Source organism: Leptopilina boulardi, unplaced genomic scaffold (assembly GCF_019393585.1).
Source record: "Leptopilina boulardi isolate dan_hultmark-lab unplaced genomic scaffold, ZJU_Lbou_2.1 LbouV2_211, whole genome shotgun sequence".
In the NCBI taxonomy this organism is placed as follows: domain Eukaryota; kingdom Metazoa; phylum Arthropoda; class Insecta; order Hymenoptera; family Figitidae; genus Leptopilina; species Leptopilina boulardi.
In genome coordinates this window covers 1,880,669-1,904,672 of record NW_026137765.1, presented here as the reverse complement: position 1 = coordinate 1,904,672, position 24,004 = coordinate 1,880,669, and the positions used below count along the sequence as shown (strand labels likewise).

The 24,004-nt window shown below is 26.2% G+C and overlaps 5 protein-coding genes across 5 annotated transcripts; 3 read left to right on the top strand and 2 right to left on the bottom strand.

Annotated features, from left to right (window-relative positions):
• Positions 1 to 122: 122 nt before the first annotated feature.
• Positions 123 to 3,187, bottom strand: LOC127278747 (phenylalanine--tRNA ligase alpha subunit). The gene is made up of 8 exons (XM_051300585.1): positions 3,043 to 3,187; positions 2,649 to 2,807; positions 2,243 to 2,580; positions 1,938 to 2,159; positions 1,730 to 1,845; positions 1,112 to 1,658; positions 941 to 1,042; positions 123 to 785 (listed from the first exon to the last, which is right to left on the bottom strand). The coding sequence occupies exons 2-8, from the start codon at positions 2,787 to 2,789 to the stop codon at positions 173 to 175; spliced, it is 2,079 nt and encodes a 692-aa protein (XP_051156542.1). The 5' UTR covers positions 2,790 to 2,807; positions 3,043 to 3,187; the 3' UTR covers positions 123 to 172.
• A 137-nt stretch (positions 3,188 to 3,324) lies between these two features.
• On the top strand, positions 3,325 to 8,018 carry LOC127278744 (isoleucine--tRNA ligase, mitochondrial). Its single transcript, XM_051300583.1, has 14 exons — positions 3,325 to 3,764; positions 3,917 to 4,039; positions 4,111 to 4,270; positions 4,343 to 4,547; positions 4,669 to 4,973; positions 5,067 to 5,233; positions 5,311 to 5,547; positions 5,644 to 5,816; positions 5,916 to 6,206; positions 6,298 to 6,441; positions 6,530 to 6,743; positions 6,831 to 7,083; positions 7,166 to 7,347; positions 7,488 to 8,018. Exons 1-14 carry the CDS (start codon positions 3,558 to 3,560, stop codon positions 7,701 to 7,703), a joined length of 2,877 nt encoding a protein of 958 aa, XP_051156540.1. The 5' UTR covers positions 3,325 to 3,557; the 3' UTR covers positions 7,704 to 8,018.
• Positions 8,019 to 8,584: 566 nt separating this feature from the next.
• LOC127278746 (exonuclease 1) lies at positions 8,585 to 12,175 on the bottom strand. The gene is made up of 9 exons (XM_051300584.1): positions 11,794 to 12,175; positions 11,313 to 11,432; positions 10,964 to 11,225; positions 10,672 to 10,887; positions 10,301 to 10,588; positions 10,032 to 10,236; positions 9,095 to 9,969; positions 8,878 to 8,978; positions 8,585 to 8,806 (listed from the first exon to the last, which is right to left on the bottom strand). Exons 1-9 carry the CDS (start codon positions 11,952 to 11,954, stop codon positions 8,788 to 8,790), a joined length of 2,247 nt encoding a protein of 748 aa, XP_051156541.1. The 5' UTR covers positions 11,955 to 12,175; the 3' UTR covers positions 8,585 to 8,787.
• A 303-nt stretch (positions 12,176 to 12,478) lies between these two features.
• On the top strand, positions 12,479 to 18,694 carry LOC127278742 (gamma-tubulin complex component 6). The gene is made up of 14 exons (XM_051300581.1): positions 12,479 to 12,801; positions 12,926 to 13,146; positions 13,233 to 13,471; positions 13,549 to 13,654; positions 13,727 to 14,191; positions 14,262 to 14,432; positions 14,500 to 14,798; positions 14,877 to 15,096; positions 15,161 to 15,392; positions 15,461 to 15,653; positions 15,731 to 17,357; positions 17,429 to 17,638; positions 17,703 to 17,875; positions 17,964 to 18,694. The coding sequence occupies exons 1-14, from the start codon at positions 12,618 to 12,620 to the stop codon at positions 18,262 to 18,264; spliced, it is 4,641 nt and encodes a 1,546-aa protein (XP_051156538.1). The 5' UTR covers positions 12,479 to 12,617; the 3' UTR covers positions 18,265 to 18,694.
• A 91-nt stretch (positions 18,695 to 18,785) lies between these two features.
• LOC127278743 (uncharacterized) lies at positions 18,786 to 23,741 on the top strand. The gene is made up of 5 exons (XM_051300582.1): positions 18,786 to 19,009; positions 19,349 to 20,918; positions 20,990 to 21,201; positions 21,287 to 21,415; positions 21,532 to 23,741. The coding sequence occupies exons 1-5, from the start codon at positions 18,989 to 18,991 to the stop codon at positions 23,314 to 23,316; spliced, it is 3,717 nt and encodes a 1,238-aa protein (XP_051156539.1). The 5' UTR covers positions 18,786 to 18,988; the 3' UTR covers positions 23,317 to 23,741.
• Positions 23,742 to 24,004: the final 263 nt, after the last annotated feature.

Sequence of the window (24,004 nt, the reverse complement as noted above, 5' to 3'; positions counted from 1 at the left end):
GTCTCAAAAAATAAATTAAATTTACCATTTTATATCAATTATATAAATTTTAAAATTAATTAAAGTTAAAAGTAAATTTTCTTTTTAATTATTTTAAATGATCAAAGGGTTATAAAAAAAAATTTTGATTTCTTAATTTAAAAAAATTTATTAAAATAATGACAGTCTATTGTTAATCACGAATTTGTCGACAAAATGATTGAAAAACTAAATCAGCTATTGAAATTTCATTTCCTAAGAAATAACGTCCTTTGTTAAAATCGTGTAAACTATTTAATTTACTTTGTTTATTTGAACTATATAAAATTTGATGAATCCTATCGAGAATATTGTCAATTTTATTCGCGTAAATTACACCATTACTTTCATATTTTAAAAGATTTGGTTTCCTTCTTTCAATTAAACGATTAAAAAAACGTGCAATATTAATTTCACCCACAATTTCATGCGAACTAGTGATAATCATTCGCGGATTTACACCCACATTTCGCCAAATAACAATAATTGCAAGATCAACATTTTTTTCACAATTATCAATAAATTCCGAACAAAATTTCACAAGTAAAGGAGAAATTTTCTCTATCGTCGAATGTAAATGTACAGATACAGTAATTGTAAATTCCTTCTTTAAAATTGATATTATTGTTTCTAAAGAATACGGTGGATATTTTGGATCACAAAAGATAATCATCTCTTTTCTATTATCTTGTATTCTTTCTTGAGTAGAACAAGTGAAAAATTCCTCGCTTTCTTTTTCATTCTTTTGCACTGATCTGGAATCATTTCTGTCAAGATGAAATATTAGTTTTTGAAAATGTAGACGAAATAAAGTTTTTATAAGTAAAACCAAAAATAGAAATTTGAAAATTTTTATTATTATCAAAAACATTTAATCTAAATTTTAACGAATAATCAACATTTTTTTAAAATACTTATTTACTTTTCTAATCGGCAGAAAGGATTATCGTGAACCATTTGTAAATCAACTTTTGGTCCCACTAAATCACGAATATTATTCAAACCATATTTAATCATCGTAGGCCTGAAAAATAAAAGATAATTTAAAATAATAAAATATCACAAAAATTCATATTTAAATTGTTTTCATTACCTCTCCAGTGACAAACCCCAGGCGATAACATTCACATTTTCGGGAATACCCATTGGCAGTAACATTTCAGGTCTAAACATTCCACTATTTCCAATTTCAATCCATTTACCAAGACCATTATGAAAACAAAATATTTCCATACTCGGCTCTGTATATGGATTATAGGCCGGTTTAAATTCAAGTTGAGTGATACCGAGTTTACGGAAGAATTCATAAATTGTACCAATTAAATCGCCCAACGATAAATTATAATCGGCTACAACACCTTCGATTTGATGAAATTCAGCAAGATGAGTTGCGTCTAAAGTTTCATTACGAAAAACACGATCAATACTAAAATATTTTACTGGCTTAAATTCACCGTTTAACATTAATTTATGTAACATTCGTGCACTAACAGCTGTTGTATGTGTACGAAGAAGATTTTTTTGTGCTTCCTCTATTTTCCAATCGTAACGATAACCCTGCGATCCATAACCGCCAACACTGTGAACTTCCTTAACTTTTTTCAAATAATCTTCCGGAAACTTGGTACTTAATTTTGGTTCTACAAAAATAAAAAAATAAATACAGAAATAATTAAATAAATATTTTATTTATTACAAAAAACTAATTTACCAGATATGAAAAATGTGTCATGAGCATCTCTCGCAGGATGTTGTTGTGGTTGAAAAAGAGCATCAAAATTCCAAAAAGAACTTTCAATATAATTATTCGTTGGCATTTCCGTAAATCTAAAATAATTTTTTTTTCAGATTATAAACTAAATAAAAAGAAATGATAACTATTGGCATAAAAGTTAGATAACAATTGCAATTTTACTCACCCCATTTCAAGGAAAATTTTTCTAAATTCACTACGAACTTTTAACAATGGATGAAGATGTCCAATATCTAAAGCTGAGCCCAAAGCATCAAAATTGTAGGGCTTGAATTTTTTCTCCTTCCATGCATCATTCACTAATAAATCAGCAGTTACATCAGCCTCTTGTTTTTCAATTTTCGTTGAAAAAAATTCACCTTTACTCAATAATACACTTTTTATTATACTGTAAAGAAAATCAATTACAAAAAAAAAAAAATTAAAAATAGATCAATAAATTTAATCTAAGAAAAACAAAATTAAACATACATTTGTTGTAGAAGTTTTCTTTTCTTATAGTCCTGTTTAACATTATCAGGAACATCAATGATATTCATCAAATGATTTTGAGCAACATCAATAATAGATGATACTTTCTTTTTAATTAAAGATTTATTATTCTTATCAATTTCAATCCATCCAGCCGCGAGTGCTTTAGAAACACCAACTTTTGCAAAAGGTACAATTTTCATAATTTCAGCTTGCGCTGTACCATTTTCAGAAACTGCATTATAAACTGCAGCTTCATGACTTCCAAATTTTAAAACATGTTGACCTTCCTCGGTAAGTTCCCATTTTTTCGTACTTATTTGCTCAACATTTATTATCTATAATAAAATAAAAAGGTTTTTATTTTGCTAAATTAGAGATTAATTAAACTACAAAATAAACTTACGTTTCCTATTGTTTGAAGACTTTTTACAGCTCCAATCACCTTTTGATGATCCTCTTGAAAAACATTCGACAAATCAAGAGAATTCACTTTATCACATTTTGATAAATATTCTAAAATCTTTTCTGACAGTTCGTTCGTCATATTGATGTCACAAATTTTCTTTAAAAAATTAAACGAATGTTATTATTTAGAATTATTTAAATTAAAGACAATAATTTAATTAACTAGAGCTTCATACTTTTTTTTGGAGGAAAAAAACATAAACCCCTTAATTATAAAATACAAATCTTTATAGGTTATAATATTATTATAACCTATAAATATAACAACTTTTCTTTTAAAACTATTTTTACAATGATAACGAAAAGTAAATAATAAAAATAAAATAGTTTACCTGATATTCGTGTTTTTCTATAAAAAATGATGCAATCTGGAATATTTTTGTATTTTTTTCATCAACGTTGTAAACTTATGTCCCTTATGTCGGCGTAACTTCCGTGAAATTGGCAATGGACAACAGGGTTGGCAACCTTGGAAATAAAACCTCCGAAATGTGACGCTCGTTAATTAAACCTAACCTAAAAGTGAAAAAATAGAAAATGTGTCTTGTTTCTTTTCTTTCTATTTAAAAAAAAAGTATTTTTCATTTTAATATAAAAATAATAGTAATAAAAAATTATTAATTACGTTTTTAATTTCAAAAATGCATTTATATTAAAAGGTATCATTTATTTTTGAAAAAAGCACAAGTGATTTAAAAATGTATAAATACATTACTTTGTTTACTACTGTGCAAATGGTGAAAATATAAAAAATAGTTTAGAATATTAAGTGAATAATAAAAAATATAATGTGAAAAGAAAAATTAAACTTAATAAATATTAAACAGTGTTATAGACTATATTACAAATGTTGTCAATAAGTTTTTATAATTCTTTTCGTAGTAGAAAAATTTCATTTTTGAAACACGCTAAGATTCTTTTTAGATATTCTTATGGAACACAGCAAAATGTCCAGACAAAACAATTTAAAGATACAATTTTATTGCCACAAACAAAATTTCCACTTAAATTCAGTGACGAGAAAAGAATTGAAATGGATGAATATTTAGCAGAAGTTAGTAGACAGAAAATCAATTAATATTTCCATTACTTTTAATTTAAGATTAAAATAAAAAATATATCAATATAAACATTTATAATAGAAGAGTATGTCTATTATTTTGTTTTCATTGAATTTTCAATTATTATATTATATTTTCATTTCAGAAATGTGGTTTTTTTGAATTGTACAACTGGCAACGAGCAAATTTAACAGGTCCAGATTTTGTTCTACATGATGGACCACCTTATGCCAATGGAAATCCACATATGGGTCATGCAATAAATAAAGTGAGATATACAAGTACTTAATTAAAATACTACTATACAAAATTAATTTTATGAAAATATAAATCTTGCAGATTTTGAAAGATATTACACTTCGAAGTAAAATAATAAAAGGACAAAGAGTACATTACGTTCCAGGATGGGATTGTCATGGTTTGCCAATTGAATTAAAAGCTTTAACTGAATTAAAAACCAAGGAAAAAGATTTGACACCTCTTCAAATTCGTCATCATGGTACTACAATTTTATTATTAAAAAAAAAAACTACGATTTCAGCTTATTATTTTTTTTTTAAATTTTCCGCAGCAAAAAAATATGCCAAGGAAGCAATAAAAAAACAAAAGGATGCTTTTGCCTCATGGGGTGTTGTTGCCGATTGGAAAAAATCTGGTTGTTATTTTACCAATAGTACTTCATTTCTAACAAATGAATTACGACAATTTATAAATTTATATGAGAAAAAATTGATTTATCGTGATTTTAAACCCGTTCATTGGTCACCATCTTCAAGGTCTGTTTATTGTTTATAAAAATAAATTTTAATAATTAACTGTATTGGCATTTTTTATTTATTATTGGCATTTAGAATTAAAAAGTTTAAATAGAAAGTTAATTTTTAATACTTTTTTTAGAACAGCATTAGCTGAATCAGAATTGGAATATAATGATAAACATGAAAGTAAATGTGCAACTGTACGTTTAAAAATTGTTGAATTACCACCATCATTATCTGAATTTAAAGAAAAAAATATTTACGCTCTCACATGGACAACAACACCATGGACACTTGTGGCAAACCAGGCTCTTGCATTTTCATCTGATGCTATTTATTGTATTGCTAAAAAATCTGACGGTGATTTATATCTTATTGCACAAGATTTATTGTGTCATGTTACGGAAAAAATTGGCTATTTAAATCCTCTAAAAACAATAAAAGGTAATTTTATTTGTTTAATTTAATTAAATCTTATAAATTTGTTTCAATAATTAATTATTTGAATGAAAAAAAAATGATCTTTTTTTTATATAGGAAGTGAACTGAATGGTGCAAAATATTTGCAACCAATTAGCGGTATTTCATTACCATTTTTAGCAGCGAGTCATGTAAATACTCTTGTTGGAACTGGATTAGTTCACACAGCGCCAGCTCATGGTTCTGAAGATTTTTGTGTTGCTTTGGAACATAAAATTCCAGTAGTGAGTGTTAAATAATTTAATTTTCTCTAAAATGGCTAGAAATAATTGAAATGATTTTTTTTTCCCCTTTAAATTAGTTATCAGTAGTAAATGAAGAAGGATGTTATACAGATGAGGCTGGTTCTCAATTTACTGGAAAAGAAGTGTTGAAAGATGGCACAAATATTGTTTTAGATCATTTAAGCAAAGATGTATTGCATACGGAAATTTTGGTACACAGTTATCCTTACGATTGGAGAACGAAAAAACCCATTATTACACGAGCGAGTCATCAATGGTTCATAGATACAGATGCTCTAAAGGAAAAAGCAGCTGTAAGTATACAAAGATAATTTAATAATATTAATTAATTGAAAAAAAATTAGTAGGATTTTTAAATAATTTCCTCTTATTGTTTTTTTTTTAATCAGGAAAGTATACAGAATTTACAAATATATCCAGAATCGAGAAGGCAAACTTCTATAAATGTTTTATTGAAACAAATTAAACAGCGACCTTATTGGTGTATATCTCGTCAAAGAGTATGGGGAACTCCTATTCCTGTGGTCTATCTTAATAATTCTAAAAATGTATTTACAAGCAGGTAAAATTTTATTCTTCTTTGAAATTTGCCTTTTTTTTGTAAGCTTCTGAAAAAAAGATGAAAAGTTGTAATTATCACAAAATTTCTTAATTTACATAGAGAATTTGTTGAGAGATTATGTCGCTTGATAGAAAAAAATGGTAATGATTGTTGGTGGGAATTGCCTGTTGAGAAAATTGTTGGTAAAAAATTAATGGAAGAATTAAATGTCACAAATATCGAGAGAGGAAATGACATTTTGGATATTTGGTTCGACAGTGGAATTTCTTGGTCATCGGTATTACCTGAGGGTAAAGCGGATCTTTATATAGAAGGAATGGATCAATTTACAGGATGGTTTCAAACATCATTATTAACTTCCATTGCTCTTCAAAATTCTGCACCCTACAAGTTTGATTAATATTTATTACTATCATTTTTTCAAACTAATAAATAAATAAATAAAATTTATAAGAATTTTAATAATTTATATATTTTTTAGAGGTTTATATGTTCATGGATTCGCAGTGGATGAAAATAATAATAAAATGTCAAAATCAATAGGAAATGTAATAAGTCCAGAAGAAATTGTAAAAGGTAACAAAAATGAAAAGCAGAAACCAGCTTATGGCATCGACGTTCTCAGGTATATTTTAATTGAAAAATAAATCATAAGCGATATTATAAGTTTTACAGAAAATAGTAAATTGAATATTATTTATAATAAATTATAGATGGTGGGTCTCCAGTCATGGAAGTCAGCATAGTTTAATACCACTTAAAGAAAGTGTTCTTCGTGATAGTTCCGATAATGTCAATAAATTACGAAATGTTTTTCGTTTTCTTTTGGGAGCAATTCATCCCTATTCCGTTAAAAATACCGTTGAACCGCAATATTTATTTATTGACAAATATATGCTCCATCGTCTTTATCATTACAATAAAGAGGTAAATAAATGTTAAATTTAAATCTTTAATATATTAAAGTTTTGTAAATTGATTTAAATAAAAAATATGTAATTATTTATTTTATAGATTCAAAACTTATATTCAATTTATGAATATCATAATGTTGCAAGGCATATAATTAATTTTATTACAAATGATGTTTCTTCAATTTATTGTCATTTGGTGAAAGATCGTCTTTATTGTGAAAATGTAAATTCTCCCTATCGAGCCGGAGCTGTTGATGTAATTGGCGCAATTTTGGCTGTTGTTGTGAGATCAATTGCACCAATTGTACCACATCTTGCCGAAGAAGTATGGTTATATCATCCTGAGAATTTAGGTATTGTAATTTCTTTTCAGAAAAAAAATTTGTTTTCTAAATATAAATTATCTATTTTTAATGTTCAATTAAAATTTTACAGCTTCCGTACCATTGTTTCATTCTGGTTATAAACAGACGAATAATTGGAATCAACCAGAAATTGAAGAAATAATAAAAGTTGCATTATTAATAAAAGAAAAAGTGAATAAATTTGCTGATAAAAATACTTGGGAATTAAAAGCAACAATTCGAGTTGAAATGAATCAATTTTCTCTTCTATTGGTAAGTAATTAACAAAAATTAATTATTAATAAATAGATAATTTATTTTTTTTTTAAATAATAAATTTAATTTTAATACAAATTTTTTTGCCTATTTGTTAAATATATATTGTATTTAAAATATTTATTTGATTGAAATAGAATCTACAGAAAGAAGAGATATCGTCGACTTCCGAACTTTGTGAAATACTTCGTCTTTCGTCCATTAAATTAATTGAAGATGAATCTTGTACAGATCCACAAATTAAATTCGAAAGAACAAATCAAAAATTGTGTAAACGTTGTAGACGACATCCTGAGTCGAAAAATGGAGGAATTTGTTATCGGTGTAGCGAAGTTATGAGTGAGTTTATATAAAATTTCTTAGATTATTTTTTTGGTTTATCAAGACAATGTTTTTGTAAAAAAATAATACAAATTGACGTACAATCGCTAATTATTATTAAAATTATCATTCAAAGACTTTTAAAATTCATTGATTGTTATTGGTACTGTAAATTTATTTTTTTAATTAATCTAATACACGAAAAAATCTTTAAATGTTTCATATAATTCATCAAAAAAAAAAAAAAATGTACGTAACAATAGTGTTAAGATTATTGTTTTTATACAAACATATCTAGATTGTTAAATATGTGTAATAAAGCTATTAAAATAAAATTATTCATTGCATTTATTCTACGATTAAAAGTACAAATTTTCATTTTAGTATTTAACTTTTTATTTTCAAATATAATTAGTGTATACTTATAATTTGAAATAACAGAAATATCGTCATACGCAGTAATAGTAAAATTTAAAAATAATGTAAACTTTTCTATTTTATCAAAAAAGAAAAAAAAACACTAACATACTTTTATAATAAATAAATTCACAATAGAAATAAGAAAAATTGTTTATCTACATGAATTTATTATAATAAAAACTTTGCTCCAGTGCAAAAATAATAGGAAAGAAACAAAATTTAAATGAAATAAAATAATAAACTATCTTTCAGATAAAATTATTAGAAAATGATTGAGTTTTCGAAATGTCATTTATCACAGAAGTTATTGACTTTCGTAATTATTTGTAAATAGTAAATAATAATTATTTATCTGCAAGAAGAATTTATAAGCATTCAGCATAATAGACTTTAAAATAATAAATTAATATTTTCATAATATAATAAAAGTATCTAATTTTACTAATTAAACTTTTACTATTTTTTTTTATAATTTTAAATAAAACACCAAAACGTCATTTAATTTAAGAATCTATTTTGCTAAATACTCAATTCAATTACTGAAAAGACTCTTAACGATGATACAAAACTAGTTCAATATTTATAATATTTACAAACTTTTAAAAAAAACAAAATAAAATTCCAAAAAGAATACTATAACACCCTGAAAATATGGCAGTTTTGTACGTTGAAAGTTAAGTCTCTTCTTGTTTTTTTTTAATGTTTTAAACTCGATCTGAAATAATTAACCCTTTACTATATTTAAAAGAAAATAATAAGAACTTTATAAATTTTTAAGAAACTAACCTTTTTTCAAATCCGAACATATTCAACCGACTTTGTTGACCTTGTGAAACTGTGGATTTTCTAGCTCCAGAAGAAGTTCGCGATTTTCTCTTATTAGGAACCTATAAACAATTCCTTTTTTTATTTGAAAATAAATTAATTTAATAATTTAATTTTAATTTTTTTCCTAGTGAAGTAGAAAATTGTTATAAATTAAATCATTGAAATTCAAAATTACCTGTTTATGTTGACTAGTTAATTTTTTTGCACCCAAAGTTTTTGTATTTGACCATTGAAATAAACCAGTTCTAATAGTTTCAATACTACTAGCTTCAACAGAATATTCCAATTCTGAGTCAGGACTTTGACTTCTTTGCGATTCTAAATTATTTAATAATTCTCCAGTATCCATAAAGAGACTGCCTTCAGTTGCTTCCAAACATTTTGATGAATTCTCCTCTAATTCAGAATCAAAATCCGCGGTGATTTTTATATTTGAAATACCAATACTTTTGTCTAACGTATTTTCTTGACATGAATCATCTTCTGAAGATTTCGAAAACTGTTGATTCTCCATTGAAAAATTTTCAGATAAATTATCTTCCCCATCATTCATTTTTAATTGTTGAATATCTTTCGAATTTTTCTTTAAAAATTCTGTTTCTTTTTCTTCTTCTTCTTCTTCTTCATCTTTACATATGGAGAATATTTTATTTTCATTTATATTTTCCTTGCCTTCGTTTTTGATTTGATTCAAAATTTCACTATCGTTACACAAAGTGATTTTTTCTGTATATTTAAATTCATTTTCATTTATTTCAGACGAGGATGATTTGGCAAAAAATTTACTTTCTTCAACAACTGTACTATCAATTACAGTTGGTGTGAAAATATTGAGTCTTGTTCGTCTTCTAGTTCTAGTTAGAAGACTTGGTGATTCACCATCGGCACCTTTTGCAAATGGATTTCTTGTTCGTCTACTTAATACTGGCGATGTCATTTTGTCGTCTTCTTCTTGTTCTTCTTTTTTCACAGGCTTAGCTTCAGTGATTTCACTTTTTTTCTTGCTTTCCTGACTGTACATTGCTATATAATCTATATCTTCATCTACATCTAGAATAATTAATTGAATTAATAATAAAATCTAACAAAAAAAAAAAGTAAAATAGACATACCATCAAAACTTCGTTTTTTTGGTGTAGATTTTTCCATAATTGTTGTTTTATACATCATAACTTGCCCTGCAGTTTCATGAATGAAAGGTTTAAGTGTTTTTTGTTTAGGTGAAGTGATTTCTCTTTTCTTGAAATTTCTAGACCAAATACTCTCATGTTTAACAATACTTCGATCAGTCCAGGAATTTGTTCGCTGAATTTTTTTCTAAATAAACAAATAAAAAATATAAAAGAAGTTTAAAAATTACTAATTGAAATTTAAAACTTACGGATAAATCGTCAGGATTATAGTCGTGTAATTTTTTTAATTTAAATGGATCATAATTGCCCAAAGCAAGTTGTAATGCTAAATCTTCATCAACTTCAATACCAGCGTGTCGCAATTGTTCATCGGTGACATGTGGAGGTGGTGGATAAAGTCTCACTTGTTGTCGTTTCATTGGACAATAAACCATTTGATGTTTAAATGTTACAAAAGCACGAATAAATCCATCTCTATATTCTTTTGTCACTACTAATGATTTCATGTTAAGATACGAAGCTATTCGCGAAAGTGCCTTGAAAATAATATGGGATAAAAAAAACAAATATATTTGAAATTAATATTTACGTATAGACAATTTAAAAATGAAACACTTACATTGTAAATATCGCAATCAGTGTTTTTTAAAATGAATTTACATGCTTTTGATAATCCAATTCCAGGTAGAGATGGTAAATAATCACAGCCAGATAAAATACACATGTGACGAAATTTATCCATATCAAAATGTTCAGCACGAACACCCATTGCTAAATGGATACGATCTTGTTCCACTAGTAGTCCATTACCATTTATGTCCATTTTAAAGAATATCTAAAACAATAAATTTGTTTATTGACATCATTTTTTTTATGAAAATTTCTAGTTTTAAATAAAAATCATTATTAACCTTTGTACAACCAAATAAAGTTAAGTCACTATCCTCAGTAATAACAACATCAGCAATTCCAGAAATATTTAAATAAGCTAATTGAGCATCTGCTTCATAAGGTGCAACGATGCAGTCAACATTCTCTGCTTGACATTGTTTAATGACTTCTAAAGCCATCTCATGTGATATGTCTAATGATCTCCTCAGGAGATTTTTTCCTTCGTAATGTTTTCCCATTCTCATTAATTCTGCAGCTCTTCGTTTATTGCTGTCCCTTTGTCTTTAAAATAAAAAAAAAATTATAATACCTTGCTTATTATTTATATTTTCTAAATTTATAATAAAATAAATTAAATTATATACATACTCTCTTCTTTTGCTTTCAGTATCTGCTTTGGCAGGTAAATGACGACCATCAAAAACCAAAATTGGCTTTACATTAGCCGCAATAAGCATATGAACAAGTTTCATACAATATTTAACGTATCTAAAAAAAAATAGAAATTTACTTTTCGTTTATATTTTTAAATTGTATTGCATTTAAAAAAATCCTAAATGTATGTCATTTGTTAACCTACATTTGTAAATTTATATTAAATCACTTGGAATTTTGTTTGTGCAAAAATTATGCTGATTATACAAACAAAAAATCGGATTAATTAATCAGGTCAATCTAACATGTCTAGAAAAATATTTTATTATGACAAACAATATATTAAATAACAAACGAAATTTATAATATCAAATAAAGACATTATAATCTACTATAGAATATATATTTTAAATAATATATAAAAATAGAAATAGATATACAAATAACATTTGGTTATTAATTAGTGTACACTTACGCATCCGAAGATTGTCCCATAATTAATTTATCAGCACAAGAAAATGCTCCTTTGTGAAGCCAGCAATAAGCATCAATTGCTGCTGTACCACCAGAAAATTCAGAAATATTACATTTTTTTGATGCTTTACTCAAAAAAGGAATTAAACCGGTAATACCCATTTTGATATAATTTTTTTTTTATATCAAGTTTAGATTCTATTATATATCCAAGATTTTATAAATTAAACTTTCCACTAAATAACTCACTGAGAAAACAATCGAATTCATAGATTCTTCTTTTAAAATAAACACCGTCAATTACTAAGGAAACTTATGCTATAAAGAAACAATATATATTCTTTTGTTATACCCTCATGCTTTCAGACATTCCGCCATTGTGAAATAAACACGAAAACGCGCGAAAATTTCGTAAGTGTCAAATCAACAACAATGGCGTCATCATAACCTCAAATTATAACATCTGAAATTTCCAGACCATTTTACAATAAATACATAAGTTATACAAATAAAGACTGACATAAAAAATGATTAAAAATGTTTCAATTAATATTAATTATTAAAGAATTGTATAATACTTGATTTATACTACAATTTTTTTTATTCATAAAACTTAAATTTTTAAATTAAAGCGCTTAATTAATCATCAACGCTTGCGCAATTGCTGACTAGCAGACGACAATCTACTGAAGAAATTCAATAATTGTTTGGGAAATGTTTATTTCTATCTAAAACTACTTAAAAATGAAAATAGAATAATTTAAAATATGATTTTAAAGGAAAATTACGAATTTTACAACATTTTTAAATAGTGAAAGAGAAAAAATGGCTTTGGATCATAAAAATAGTGATGTATTTGGTCTTGTTACTCAATTATGTGAACATTTAATTGAAAAACAATGTTTATTAGAAGATCATCAATGTTATTCAACAGATAAAAATTCTCTTCATCTTTTAAAAAGAATGAGATCAAAAGCATTTGAGATTCTTCTTAATAAAACTAATTATCGTAAGTAATTTTACTTTAGGAATTTTTCTTTACATAACAATATTATCGAAATGACATTTTTGTTATTAACTATTTCTTTAATATATTTTTTCAAAATAATTATAATTTGATATTTACATTTTAGGTTTGGATAGTGATAAAAAGTATGATCCAATTGCTGAGCTTTTAAAATATTCCTTTAAACTTAAAGTACAATTTGGTCGTCGATCACAGGCTAAAGAATTAGAAAATTTATTGGACGAACTTCTTGTAAATACAACTGAGGAAACAACATCATTTGTTTCTTCAATTTTGATGCTGTTAAATGAATTAAAAGATTCACACATTGAAGATGAAGAAAGCCTGGTGAGTTCTTAGGCTATAAAATTAATTCTTGTTGACAATTTATAATTTGTGTAATAATTTCATTTATTTTAAATTAAATTGTTTAGAATATCTTTAACTGCGGCAAGGCGAATCCTCTATTACCCGAAGAACTTTGCAATGAGAATGAGGTTTCTTTGTTTCAAGTTTATCCTCTCGAAGCTTGCAAATTACCCAGTAAATTTGAAACAGTTCTTGGAGTTAATCGAGAAAGTATTATTAAAGAAAGTGCCGCAATTCCGGGAAGCAATCTTTTACTTTTAAATCAATTTACATCAAATTGTTCCGTTGATATTCAATCAATTGGGTAAATAAAATTATTTCGTTATATTTTTGCAGAAAGGAGAATTTTTCTTAAGTTATTTTTATTTTTTTTTTTTGCAGTTATCAAAGTAAACGAGGATCTGTTACTTCTACTCCGGGATGTATTTCAACATTTTCTCGAGTCATGGGTTTCTCAATGGGTTCACATTTTCTACCTCAGATAAATGTATAGTAAAAAGAATTAAATTTTTTCCTTTTAATATTTAATTAATATAATGAACAAAATATTTATATATAGGAAAATACAAGAGGATTTTTAGAGGGTATACAATCGATAGAGGGAATAGTAACAGAACCTGAATCGCCATGGCCACCTGTTGAACAAATTAACAATGATATTCAAAGTGCTTCAGATATTTGGGACGAACAAATATCAAATCATTCTCTCAATAATATAGATGAAAATTTAAAGAGTTTGGATATTTGGGAGAATGTTCATGAAATTCCTCCTGTGAAATATCCACGTACTTGGGAAAATTTAGGAATTGTCGAATCAATAAAAGAACCATCATTTCTCTCAGAATCGAATGAAGCTGTTTTACATTTAGCTAAATTGAAACAAGCTGGCATTTTACCTTTACTTTCTGAAGAAGCTCTTCTATCCACGCCTTTAATTACTGAAATTTCTGCTTTAACTTTTCTCAAGGATATTAAATTATTGCTTCTTGGTGTTGAATCAAATTCTTTTTGTTACGATCCAGTGGTAAGTTTTCTTTTTTTTACATCGTGTCTATTATAATAGATTTGTAAGACGATTTTTCTATTTTTTTCAGGAGGGATTTAGTTTAAAGAAAAATTTAGCTATTTGCGGTATTAGTCCTGAGTCACTTGAAAATATTTCCTATGAAATTATTCGATGGGGAACTTGCTTTAAGGCTTTAACTAATTTAGTAACACCTGATCCAAATTCTGGTAAATTACAAGTTGGAGGCCTAATTTTCAAGGTAAAGTATAAAAAATATTCTAGTATTTAATTTTATTTTTTGTTTAAATAAATTTGTAAAATTTCAGGCGATGTGCGATAGTGTAAAAGAATTTTTACTCTACTATCAAGCAGCTATTCTTCAAATTCCCATTATAGAAAATGAAAAAATGGGACTTTTGAAATTATTAAATTCAGTGCGGCCATTGGGTTTTTTAATAGTTGAAGTTGCTGAACTTTGTCAGTGTAATGGATTGGAAAAAACTTCATTAGGCGAAGGTTTAGGAATACTCACTCATATTTACGAACAAGTTACAATGGTTACTAAACCAAATGTGGCCTTAATATTTTACTCTATATTAAAATCATGTTGTGAAGTATATTTTCGGTAATTATAATTAATTTTTTTCTCATTTTAATGATTTTTTTTTTGTTCATTGAATTTTATTTACAATTGTAAATGTAGATTCTTGAGAAAATGGATATTTGAAGGAATATGCGAAGATGTTTACGGGGAGTTTATGATTAGAGTGAAACCTCATTATGTACGATTGAAAGATCGCAAATTTTGGACAAGAGCCTTTACAATTAATACTCAATCTGTGCCAGGATTTCTTCGAAATTATGCAGATTCAATTTTAGAATGTGGAAAAACTATACGACTCTTAAAGATTTGTGATCCAAAGGTAAATAAAAATATTTTCTTTTAAGAAAATAAATTTTATTTTAATCTTGTTATATTTTTTTCAGAATGCCGTTTGTCTTGTGTCATCAACTTGTCAACCATCGGTGAGAGTTTGTCTCAGCACAAAAATGTTACAGGAGCAATATAAATTTTGTCATATATACAGACAAAAAGGTGAAGAAGCATTAGGTTCAGTTGTTTCTTTGTATTCTGCATTTCAAGAACGTATCAAAGAGGAAAAAAGACGAGCAAAACTTGTTATGGATGCTCAGCAAGGAACTCTCTTGAGACTTAAAAGTAAGTATTACAATTATCTTTAAAAAATTTTCTTTATAAGCATTACAAAATTATTTTTTTTTTTGCAGAGGAAAAAGAGGAACGTTTAAAGATGGTCGAAAAAGAGAAGCATGAGTATTTGAAAAAATTGAAAATTCAAGCAGAGGAAGCGGCTTTACGAAAAGAACAGGATAAAAATGCAGAATTATTAGCAGATAAAATCTTTCTTGAAAATTTAACACGAGAAGAAGAGGAAGCTAAGAATCTTGAAAGGGAGGAAAAGTAAGACAAGTACAAATATTTTTTTTTTTAATTTATTATTAAAAAACTATTTATATTATACTTATTTTATTTTTTAGAGCAAAAACTTTAAAATATTACAATGAATTGGCAGTCGAAGTTAAAAAACAAAGAGCTCGAACTGAATGGCGTTTAAAAAGAATGAATTTATTTGATGAAAGAGCTGAATTTATATTAAATTTAGAAAAAGAAATATGTTCATCAAATGATGAAGTAAATTCTTCTCCAAGTGTCGAGCAAGAGAAGAAAGAAGTTGATAATTCAGAAAAGGTTCATGAAATCAGTGAACCAAATAATGAACCTGAATGTTTAGATGAAAAATTAGAATCAGTAGAAATAAATACTGATAAAGATGAAAATGTGATAAAATCAATACAACAGGAAGCGCACAAAGATGAAAATTGTAATGTAAATGAGAGTGAATCAATTTTAGAAGTTGAAAATACAAATCTTGCACAAAATATAGAAGAATGTGAAAAAAAGAAACCAATTAGACCCACTGTTCTCGATATAAAAACGAATAATGATCCAAAAAGTGATGATTTTTTCAATATAATAAATCCACAAACTGAATCAATATCAATTATTAATTCCGATTTAATTCAATCAAAAACAAACTTTTCAACAAAAATTACCGAATCCAAAACTGATAAATCGAAATATTTAGAATTAAGAGAAATAGCCATGTCCGAAGCACAAAGAAATAAAATGCGTGTAATGCAACATGAATTTGGCCTAATAACACCAAATAATAATGAATCACTAATTGATTTTACAGTTGAGGAAAATATTAATGCCAATTTTATTCCTTCATTAACTGAATTACAAATGAATCGTTTGCGAAATACACAACATCAAATGGAGAATTGGGATCCTTTACAAATATCAAAAATTCCCGAAATTACCACAGAAAATATGACCGAAATACAAAGAAATCGATTGAGAAATACAATTCACAGAACAGAACAAGGAATAATAGAGAAACCAAAAAAAACTGTAACATTAACAATAGATCAAGAGCAAATTGAAGAAGTCAAAGAATTAGGATTTCAAACACCAATGTCATCGGCAACGGATTATTTCACTTCATCAATGAATAGTAGTTCAATACAAATGCAAAGTTGTGAAAATACACCATTCTCAGAAATTAGTAGTACCGATATTCAAATTCCAACGGCTTCTGATGAAATTATCGATAATTCAAAATTAATAACTGAATCAAGATTTGATCATATTCAGGGAAAAATTAAACATCCAGATTTTATTGGTTTTAATACGGATGCAATAACTCCATCTTTTGAATCATCATTGACTGTTGTTGATGTTGAAATGCTTGATACAACATCATTATCAGTTTATCTTGAAAAATCAATTATGATTCCACTTCAAATTCAATGTAAACTTGTTAATAATGCAATGGTTAAATATCTTCTTCATGAGCACAATATTATTTCACATCTTCATAGTCTAAGGGATTATTTCTTTTTATTAAATGGAGAATTTGCAAAAAGTTTAACACGCTCTTTATTTACAAAATTGTACGATGCTGCAAATCCATTTGAACTTTTTAATTCAGCAACATTGAAAACAATTTTAGATAGGGCAATTGTTAGTTCATTGAGTAGTACTTATGCAAATTCAGAACTATTGAGTCTTTCGGCAACTGGATTACCAAATCATCTACAGGTATTGATAAATAAAAAAATAATTGATATTAAAAATTTAAGAAAATTAAAAATTATATTTTACTTTTTTAGGTATCAAATCCAGAGGCGTTAGATTGTCTTATATTAAATTACAAAACTTCCTGGCCGCTTAATATAATTTTCGACGATGTTGTTATGCTTCAGTATACCAAAGTTTTTAAATTTTTACTCATGGTTGGAAGAGTTTTATGGGTTTTGGAGGAGGATTTTCATATTCTAAAGACGGAAAATCAAGCTGCTACTTCGGAACAATATCATAAGGTATAAAAAAAAATTTTAATGTTTTATTTTGAATTTTTAATATTAAAACTAATTAAATTTTCAGATTCATCTCTATAGACATTCCATGATGCAATTTATAAATGCTTTACACACTTATTTAACGTGCAGTGTTTTACACGCGAGTTGGACTGAATTTGAAAAAGATTTGGAACACGCAACAACAGTTGATGAAGTTTATTCAACTCACGTTGTTTATATAAAGAAAATCTTATCAAGGTAAATGATTAAATTTTAATTTTTTTCTAATTTTAAATTCTAATTAAAATGATTTAAAAATTAATTCAATTTTGTTTTTTATTTGTAGATGTATGTTGTATAAAAAGGATCAAAGAATGCAAGAGTGCTTAAGAAATGTTTTTATAGTTGTATTAAAATTTCACAATCAGATACGTTCGCAAAAATGGATTCGTAATTCAACAGGTTACGTACATCCTAATTATAATAAAATTGAAAATATGTATAAGTCATTTTGCAAATTAAGAGCATATATGGCACATGTTGCCAATAAATTGGCCAACAGTGGATATCAACCACATCTTACGCATTTTCTACATGCACTTAATATAAATTCTCTTTATGATATATCGTCATCAAATAATGAGTAAATTTGTTAGCTTTTTTTTTTTTTTTTTTGATTAATAAGACAACAAAAGAAATTCAGGCTGTGTAAAATGTATATTATAAAAGTATATATGAAAAGAGATAACATTGATAGAAAAATATTTATGAAAGAAAACATTAATTTCTTGATAATGAGACACAAATGAATCGCATAAAGTTTTTTGTTTAGAGAAGAAATATTAATGTTTTTAAGTTTCGCCACTCTAAAGATATACATTGCAGTTATACTTATAATATACAAATTCGAATTTTGTTAAATATTTTTAATATTAATACTTATTAATTCTAAATTGTAAATTAATTTATTTTCTATTAATTATAAGCTTCCTAATTCATTGATTTCATAATTTTTTTTTTCTTGTTAAATTTTGAATGTAAAAAAAAATTTACGAACAAATAAATATTTTATTTCTATGTATTGATTTTTATTGAAAAAAAATTTAAAGATTGATTTTAAATTTTGAGCGGCAATTGTAAATGCACCTGACGGCCATTGCAGAAACCAACAAGTTACTGCAGGTTTTGTTCTGCTATAAGTGAGTTTTTCTACCATGTGCTTCTGAATAATATCTAAATTTGTTTTTTCAATTGTTTAAAAAAAAAACAACTAATTAGGACAGAAAAGCAGAGACTTATTAAAGTAATGCAAATAAACTGTAGAAATTTCATTTTTAAGTATAAAGTTAAGTTTTCTATCAACAAGGGAAAATGGATGAAGTTTTGAAGACGGTAAGCCATTTATTTTTTCACAGTTATTTGGAATTTATTAATTATTTAATAATTAGAACAAAATTTTATTTTACTTAAAAGATTTAACTTTCTAAAACAATTTCATATAATTTTATCAATTGACTGTTCAAATAATTTTACTATTTTGAGGTTAGGTTATATTACAATCTTTCAATTATATTCTTGATTATATTATTATTAATAGTATTTATATAATATTCTACGTATATATACAGTCAAGCATTTTTTTTTATATTTCTATCATTTATCAGTCACTGGTGACTTGCATTTATATAAATAATAATTTATCATTGATTAATATTTTTATATTGTCTCTAGAATTATAATTCTTCTGGGAATCAAGATGAATTCGAGGACAATGAAAACGACAGTGATTTAGAGGGACGATTGTACGCTGAAATTTATTTTTCCAATGACATTATAGAAACGGAGGAGAATTTTGAAGATAATTCTATGAAAACAATACAAGATATTAAAAATGCAAGTCGTTCTTGTATGCCAAGTACTTCACAATTAAAAGAAAATCCAATTCAAAATTCAATTATTTCTAAAGATGAAAATAAAAAAACTGATGATCAATTAACACAAGGCCTTGACAAAAGTCTAAATTTAGAAAAGCAAAAGAATTCAGATGTAACATTTGACAATACTCCAAGTAGAATCAATAATAAATCTTTAAATTTACAACAAAAAACACCAAAATCTCAGAGAAATAAATCAGAAATAAATAAGGATACAAAAAATAATTCACCTATATTAAAAAATGGACAAAATACTTATGATTCACCGGTAAAAGTAAATAATACTCCTTTAACTACACCCAAATCTGCAAAAAGAAAATCTAAAATTGACAAAGATTATGAGAGTGCAAGAAAAAGAAGGAGTCTCGAGCATAATGAAAATGCCAACGTTGAATCAGATTCTCAATTATATCCAATTCAATTAAATTCAAGAAAATCATGGGCTGGTGATAATTTACCAACAATTAGCAATGGAGCAATGGATATTCTTTTTCCAAAAGGTTGGAAAGAAAAGAAACGAATTGAAGATGACGAAAAATCGAAAATTAAAAAAAGAAAAAATTCTAAATCAAATAAACAAAATATAAGCGAAATAAAGCAACAAATTGAAAAAGAAGAAATAATTGAAATCATTTCTTCCGATGATTCTTCTGAGGATTTTTCCATCATTGATATTTCAAAGTCAGAAGAACAAATTGTGAACACAAATAAAGTAATGTCAATACTCACAAGTTCCGATTCGGAAGAATCAATTTTTGAGGTACCTGTACCTCCAAAACCTTCTCCACCACTTGTGAATGTTAAAGATTCCGATACAAATTCCTCAGATTCAGATGATGGAATTTATGATTTAAATTGTATGCCCTCTAAAAAGAAATTTCTATCTAAATCAAATGATTCTGAACAGAGTTCAGAAGAAAATACAGAATCATGTTCTAACAATAATAAAACAATAGAAAGTATTGATATTGATTCAGAAGAGGAGAGTTTCAGCAATATTTCACAATCTAGTTTAATCGAAAATTGTAGCATCAGTTCTAAAGACAACTACGACGACGACGACGATGATGAACCAATTCATGATTTAATATTAAATTGTGTCGGTCCAAATTCTGCACCATCTTTACCATCTATCGAAATAAATAAAGAAACTAGGACCAAGTACAGTGAATATTTTAAGCCATTGAATGATGATCCACAACCAAGTACATCTAAAGTGAATAAAATTAGAAATAATAGAACCAGTAATGAGAAAACTGACGAAGAATATTTCTTTGAGCCAATGTTAGAAACTGTCAAAGCATTTTATAACAATTCTTGGGGAGGAGAGAATTTCAATATTGAAGAAGTTCGAAGTAAAATGTCAAGTAAGTATTTAAACTAAATTATTAATTTAAATAATAATAAATTATATTAAATTTTTTTTCTTATTTTAAAGAAAATCCGAAACATTGGTCAATTTTGGATGACGATTGGAAATCAAGTTCGAGACAACAGAGATATTTTCTTAATAAAGCAAAATGTACTTTATGTCGTCAATCGGGACATTTGAGGGCAAATTGTCCTGAACCGAAAAAATCTCCAATTTGTCATATGTGTGGCTCTCAAGGACATTATGAAACACGTTGTCCTGGAAAAATTTGTCTTACGGTAAATAAAAAAATATTACTAATTTAATTAAAAAAAAAAAAAAAAAACATTGAATTTTGTTTAAAATTAAGATTTTCATTTTTAGTGTGGCAAAAAACAACATTCATACAGAAAAACTTGTGAATCATGTACAAAATTAGTTTGTTCACTTTGTCGAGCTCGAGGACATAAAAAAGAGACTTGTCCTGATTTGTGGCGACAATATCACCATACGGTAAAAATCTATCTGTATATATATATATACAGATTTAATTAAAATAAATTTAAAATTAAATTACTGCACTTAAATATTAAACAAGAAATTATTCTTATTTTAAAATTGCATTTCAGATAAATCATTTAGAACATAAAACGCCAATGAATATGAAGGAAGTCATGAAACCATCGCATCTTTTGATTTGTTGCAATTGTACAAAATGGGGACACGAATTTTTCAATTGTCCAAAATATCGTTGGACACCACATTATCCAACTCCTGCTCATGTTCAAAATTACAGTGGATCTGAAAATGCAAAAATCAATGTTGAAATTATAAATTTAGAAGAACATGAAACATCATTTCAATCTAACGAAAGTGAAAATGGAGAAAATGTCAGTTCAACTAAAAATTCTAATAAAATTAGAAATTCAGGTACATTAATTGAAAATTCAAATCAAACTGTTAAGAATAATTTTTCATTTACTAGAATGCCTATATTGGATAATGAGAAATTAATTTTCAAATGTGAAACTGGAAAACCACGAAAAATACGTTTACCATTAGATCAATTTAATCGGATACATAAAGAACAAATATGTTTAAATAATGTGAAAAATGCAAATGTCAAGGAATTAATCGCTGGTCGAATTTCTTTTGCCTTTTTGAAATGTTTGAGTAAAAATTTAAAATGCGATATTTACATTACCGTTAATGCTGATGCCAAAGTATTCATGTCTATAACGTATTATGTATTATTTTCCAATCGGCATATATTGAAAAAAATAATCCATCTCTGGTTATGTGGTTTATGCAAGGAAACACGAACTCGAATGAAGAAAATTCCAAATGATAAAACGGCAATAATTAATTTGCTTCGTGTTAAATTTGATCAATTAAACATCGAATCAAAAAGTGTAGAAGATTGTTATAATTTTTTAAAAGAAACATCAATGTGGCTAAAGGAAAATCAATCTAATAGTCAAGAATTCAAGAAGAAAAAGAAAGATATGATTTCAATGAGAAGTTTACTTGTCACATTACTCTACAAACATGATTGTGGTGATGAAAAAAATATTTTTTCCAAATTAGAAAGTTTTTCAACAATCGCGAATAAAATGGGAAGAATGTCATTTAGCAATTACATTGACATTTATTATCATTATCATTTAGTATTTGCCAATCATGTACCAAAAACTTTATTGCAAATGTTAGTTACATATTTCACTTTAAATGCAAAGGAAGTTAATGTTTCAATGAAAGAATTAGTGTTTAATCATGAAAGTGACGAAGAAGAAATTGAAGAACAAGAAAGTGAAGAACAAGAAATTAATAATCAGGTACATGAAAATTCTTCATCGAATAAATTGCTTTCATTGTCAGAAGTTGAATTGACAATTTCGCCTAAAAATTCAGAACAAAAACGAAATGTTTTTACATTTCCCACTGATGATTTTATTCCAATATCAACAATTAATGACAATTCAATAATTCCAATTAATCAGCGAAATGGAAAATATTTTACAAATAATGTAGACAATACTCCAAATGATAAATTTCCATCTTTTCAAAATGTTACTTCTACATCTAGTAAATGTAGTCAAATAAATTTGACAAAAAAACAACGAAAGTCTGAAGATTTCTCAAAAAGTACGTTTCATTCGGAAAAATGTAATAATAAAGATAGAAAACATTTAAGAAAATTTCGAAAATTAAAAAAAGAAGCGACTATCTATATGAATGAAGCACTTCAATTAAATGTACCCGAAATCACAAAGACAGCAATTAAAGTAGGAGATTTGATTAATCAATCTAAATTGCAAAGAAAACATGTGACTAATCTTAAACGTCTTTGTATTAAATCTCAAATGAAAAAGTTAAAGAAATCATCTAAAAAAAATTCATTCTCAGATTTCTAATGCATATTTCTACGGTTATTTTATTTAAAAAAAATTATTCCAACGATACTGGATTTTGATAGGAATGTAATATATATAATTTTTCTATTATCTTTGTAAATATGTACAGTATATTATGATATATAATGAAAACTGGAAAAATTTTATATGAAATTCCACTATTCTGCAAAAGCAGAAATGTCTGCTTAATTTCCTATCAAAAGATTGATTCTACAAATTTTTCTCTGTTGTGAAAAATATATTTATTCAAAAAATTTTTTTTTTTTGTAACGTTTAATATTATCTTCAATGGTTTAAACAAAAATTTATATTATAAGCAATGTTAATTTTTGCAGACATCGTTCATTTGACAATTATTTTGTATAATTTATAAAAATGAATTCGATTCTGTAAAATAAATAAATAATTATATTTAAATAAAGTGATTTTTCTTTTTTTATTAATTAAATAATTATTTCTTCAATTTAAAAAATTTGTAATAACTTTTTTTTAAATTTGGAAACAGGAAGAAGGAAATCAAATATCAATTGATCAATTTTATCGTAAATATTTTCTATTATATTTTTTCTGTTAATTATTTTGTTAATAATTATTTAAGAAGAAAAATAAATTATTATTTTATTTAAATAATCATTCTCTTACTACTGTCAATAATATTGATAGAAGAAAGTGCGCAGGACTTTAATTT

What these genes read in the sequence shown, in the direction of transcription:
- LOC127278743 (XM_051300582.1), top strand. Translation starts at nt 18,989, where the DNA reads ATGGATGAAGTTTTGAAGACG. An exon ending in AGTTCGAAGTAAAATGTCAA is followed by an intron (nt 20,919 to 20,989) that starts GTAAGTATTTAA and finishes CTTATTTTAAAG; the next exon opens with AAAATCCGAAACATTGGTCA. An exon ending in GGCGACAATATCACCATACG is followed by an intron (nt 21,416 to 21,531) that starts GTAAAAATCTAT and finishes ATTGCATTTCAG; the next exon opens with ATAAATCATTTAGAACATAA.
- LOC127278746 (XM_051300584.1), bottom strand. Translation starts at nt 11,954, where the DNA reads ATGGGTATTACCGGTTTAATTCCTTTTTTGAGTAAAGCATCAAAAAAA. An exon ending in ATGGGACAATCTTCGGATGC is followed by an intron (nt 11,433 to 11,793) that starts GTAAGTGTACAC and finishes ATTTTTTTTTAG; the next exon opens with ATACGTTAAATATTGTATGA. An exon ending in TAACTAGTCAACATAAACAG is followed by an intron (nt 8,979 to 9,094) that starts GTAATTTTGAAT and finishes AATTGTTTATAG; the next exon opens with GTTCCTAATAAGAGAAAATC.
- LOC127278744 (XM_051300583.1), top strand. Translation starts at nt 3,558, where the DNA reads ATGTTGTCAATAAGTTTTTATAATTCTTTTCGTAGTAGAAAAATTTCA. An exon ending in TGGATGAATATTTAGCAGAA is followed by an intron (nt 3,765 to 3,916) that starts GTTAGTAGACAG and finishes TTTTCATTTCAG; the next exon opens with AAATGTGGTTTTTTTGAATT. An exon ending in CATTGGTCACCATCTTCAAG is followed by an intron (nt 4,548 to 4,668) that starts GTCTGTTTATTG and finishes TACTTTTTTTAG; the next exon opens with AACAGCATTAGCTGAATCAG.
- LOC127278747 (XM_051300585.1), bottom strand. Translation starts at nt 2,789, where the DNA reads ATGACGAACGAACTGTCAGAAAAGATTTTAGAATATTTATCAAAATGT. An exon ending in AGAAAACTTCTACAACAAAT is followed by an intron (nt 2,160 to 2,242) that starts GTATGTTTAATT and finishes TTTTCTTTACAG; the next exon opens with TATAATAAAAAGTGTATTAT. An exon ending in CCTTTCTGCCGATTAGAAAA is followed by an intron (nt 786 to 940) that starts GTAAATAAGTAT and finishes TCATCTTGACAG; the next exon opens with AAATGATTCCAGATCAGTGC.
- LOC127278742 (XM_051300581.1), top strand. Translation starts at nt 12,618, where the DNA reads ATGGCTTTGGATCATAAAAATAGTGATGTATTTGGTCTTGTTACTCAA. An exon ending in TAAAGATTTGTGATCCAAAG is followed by an intron (nt 15,097 to 15,160) that starts GTAAATAAAAAT and finishes TATTTTTTTCAG; the next exon opens with AATGCCGTTTGTCTTGTGTC. An exon ending in AATCTTGAAAGGGAGGAAAA is followed by an intron (nt 15,654 to 15,730) that starts GTAAGACAAGTA and finishes TTTATTTTTTAG; the next exon opens with AGCAAAAACTTTAAAATATT.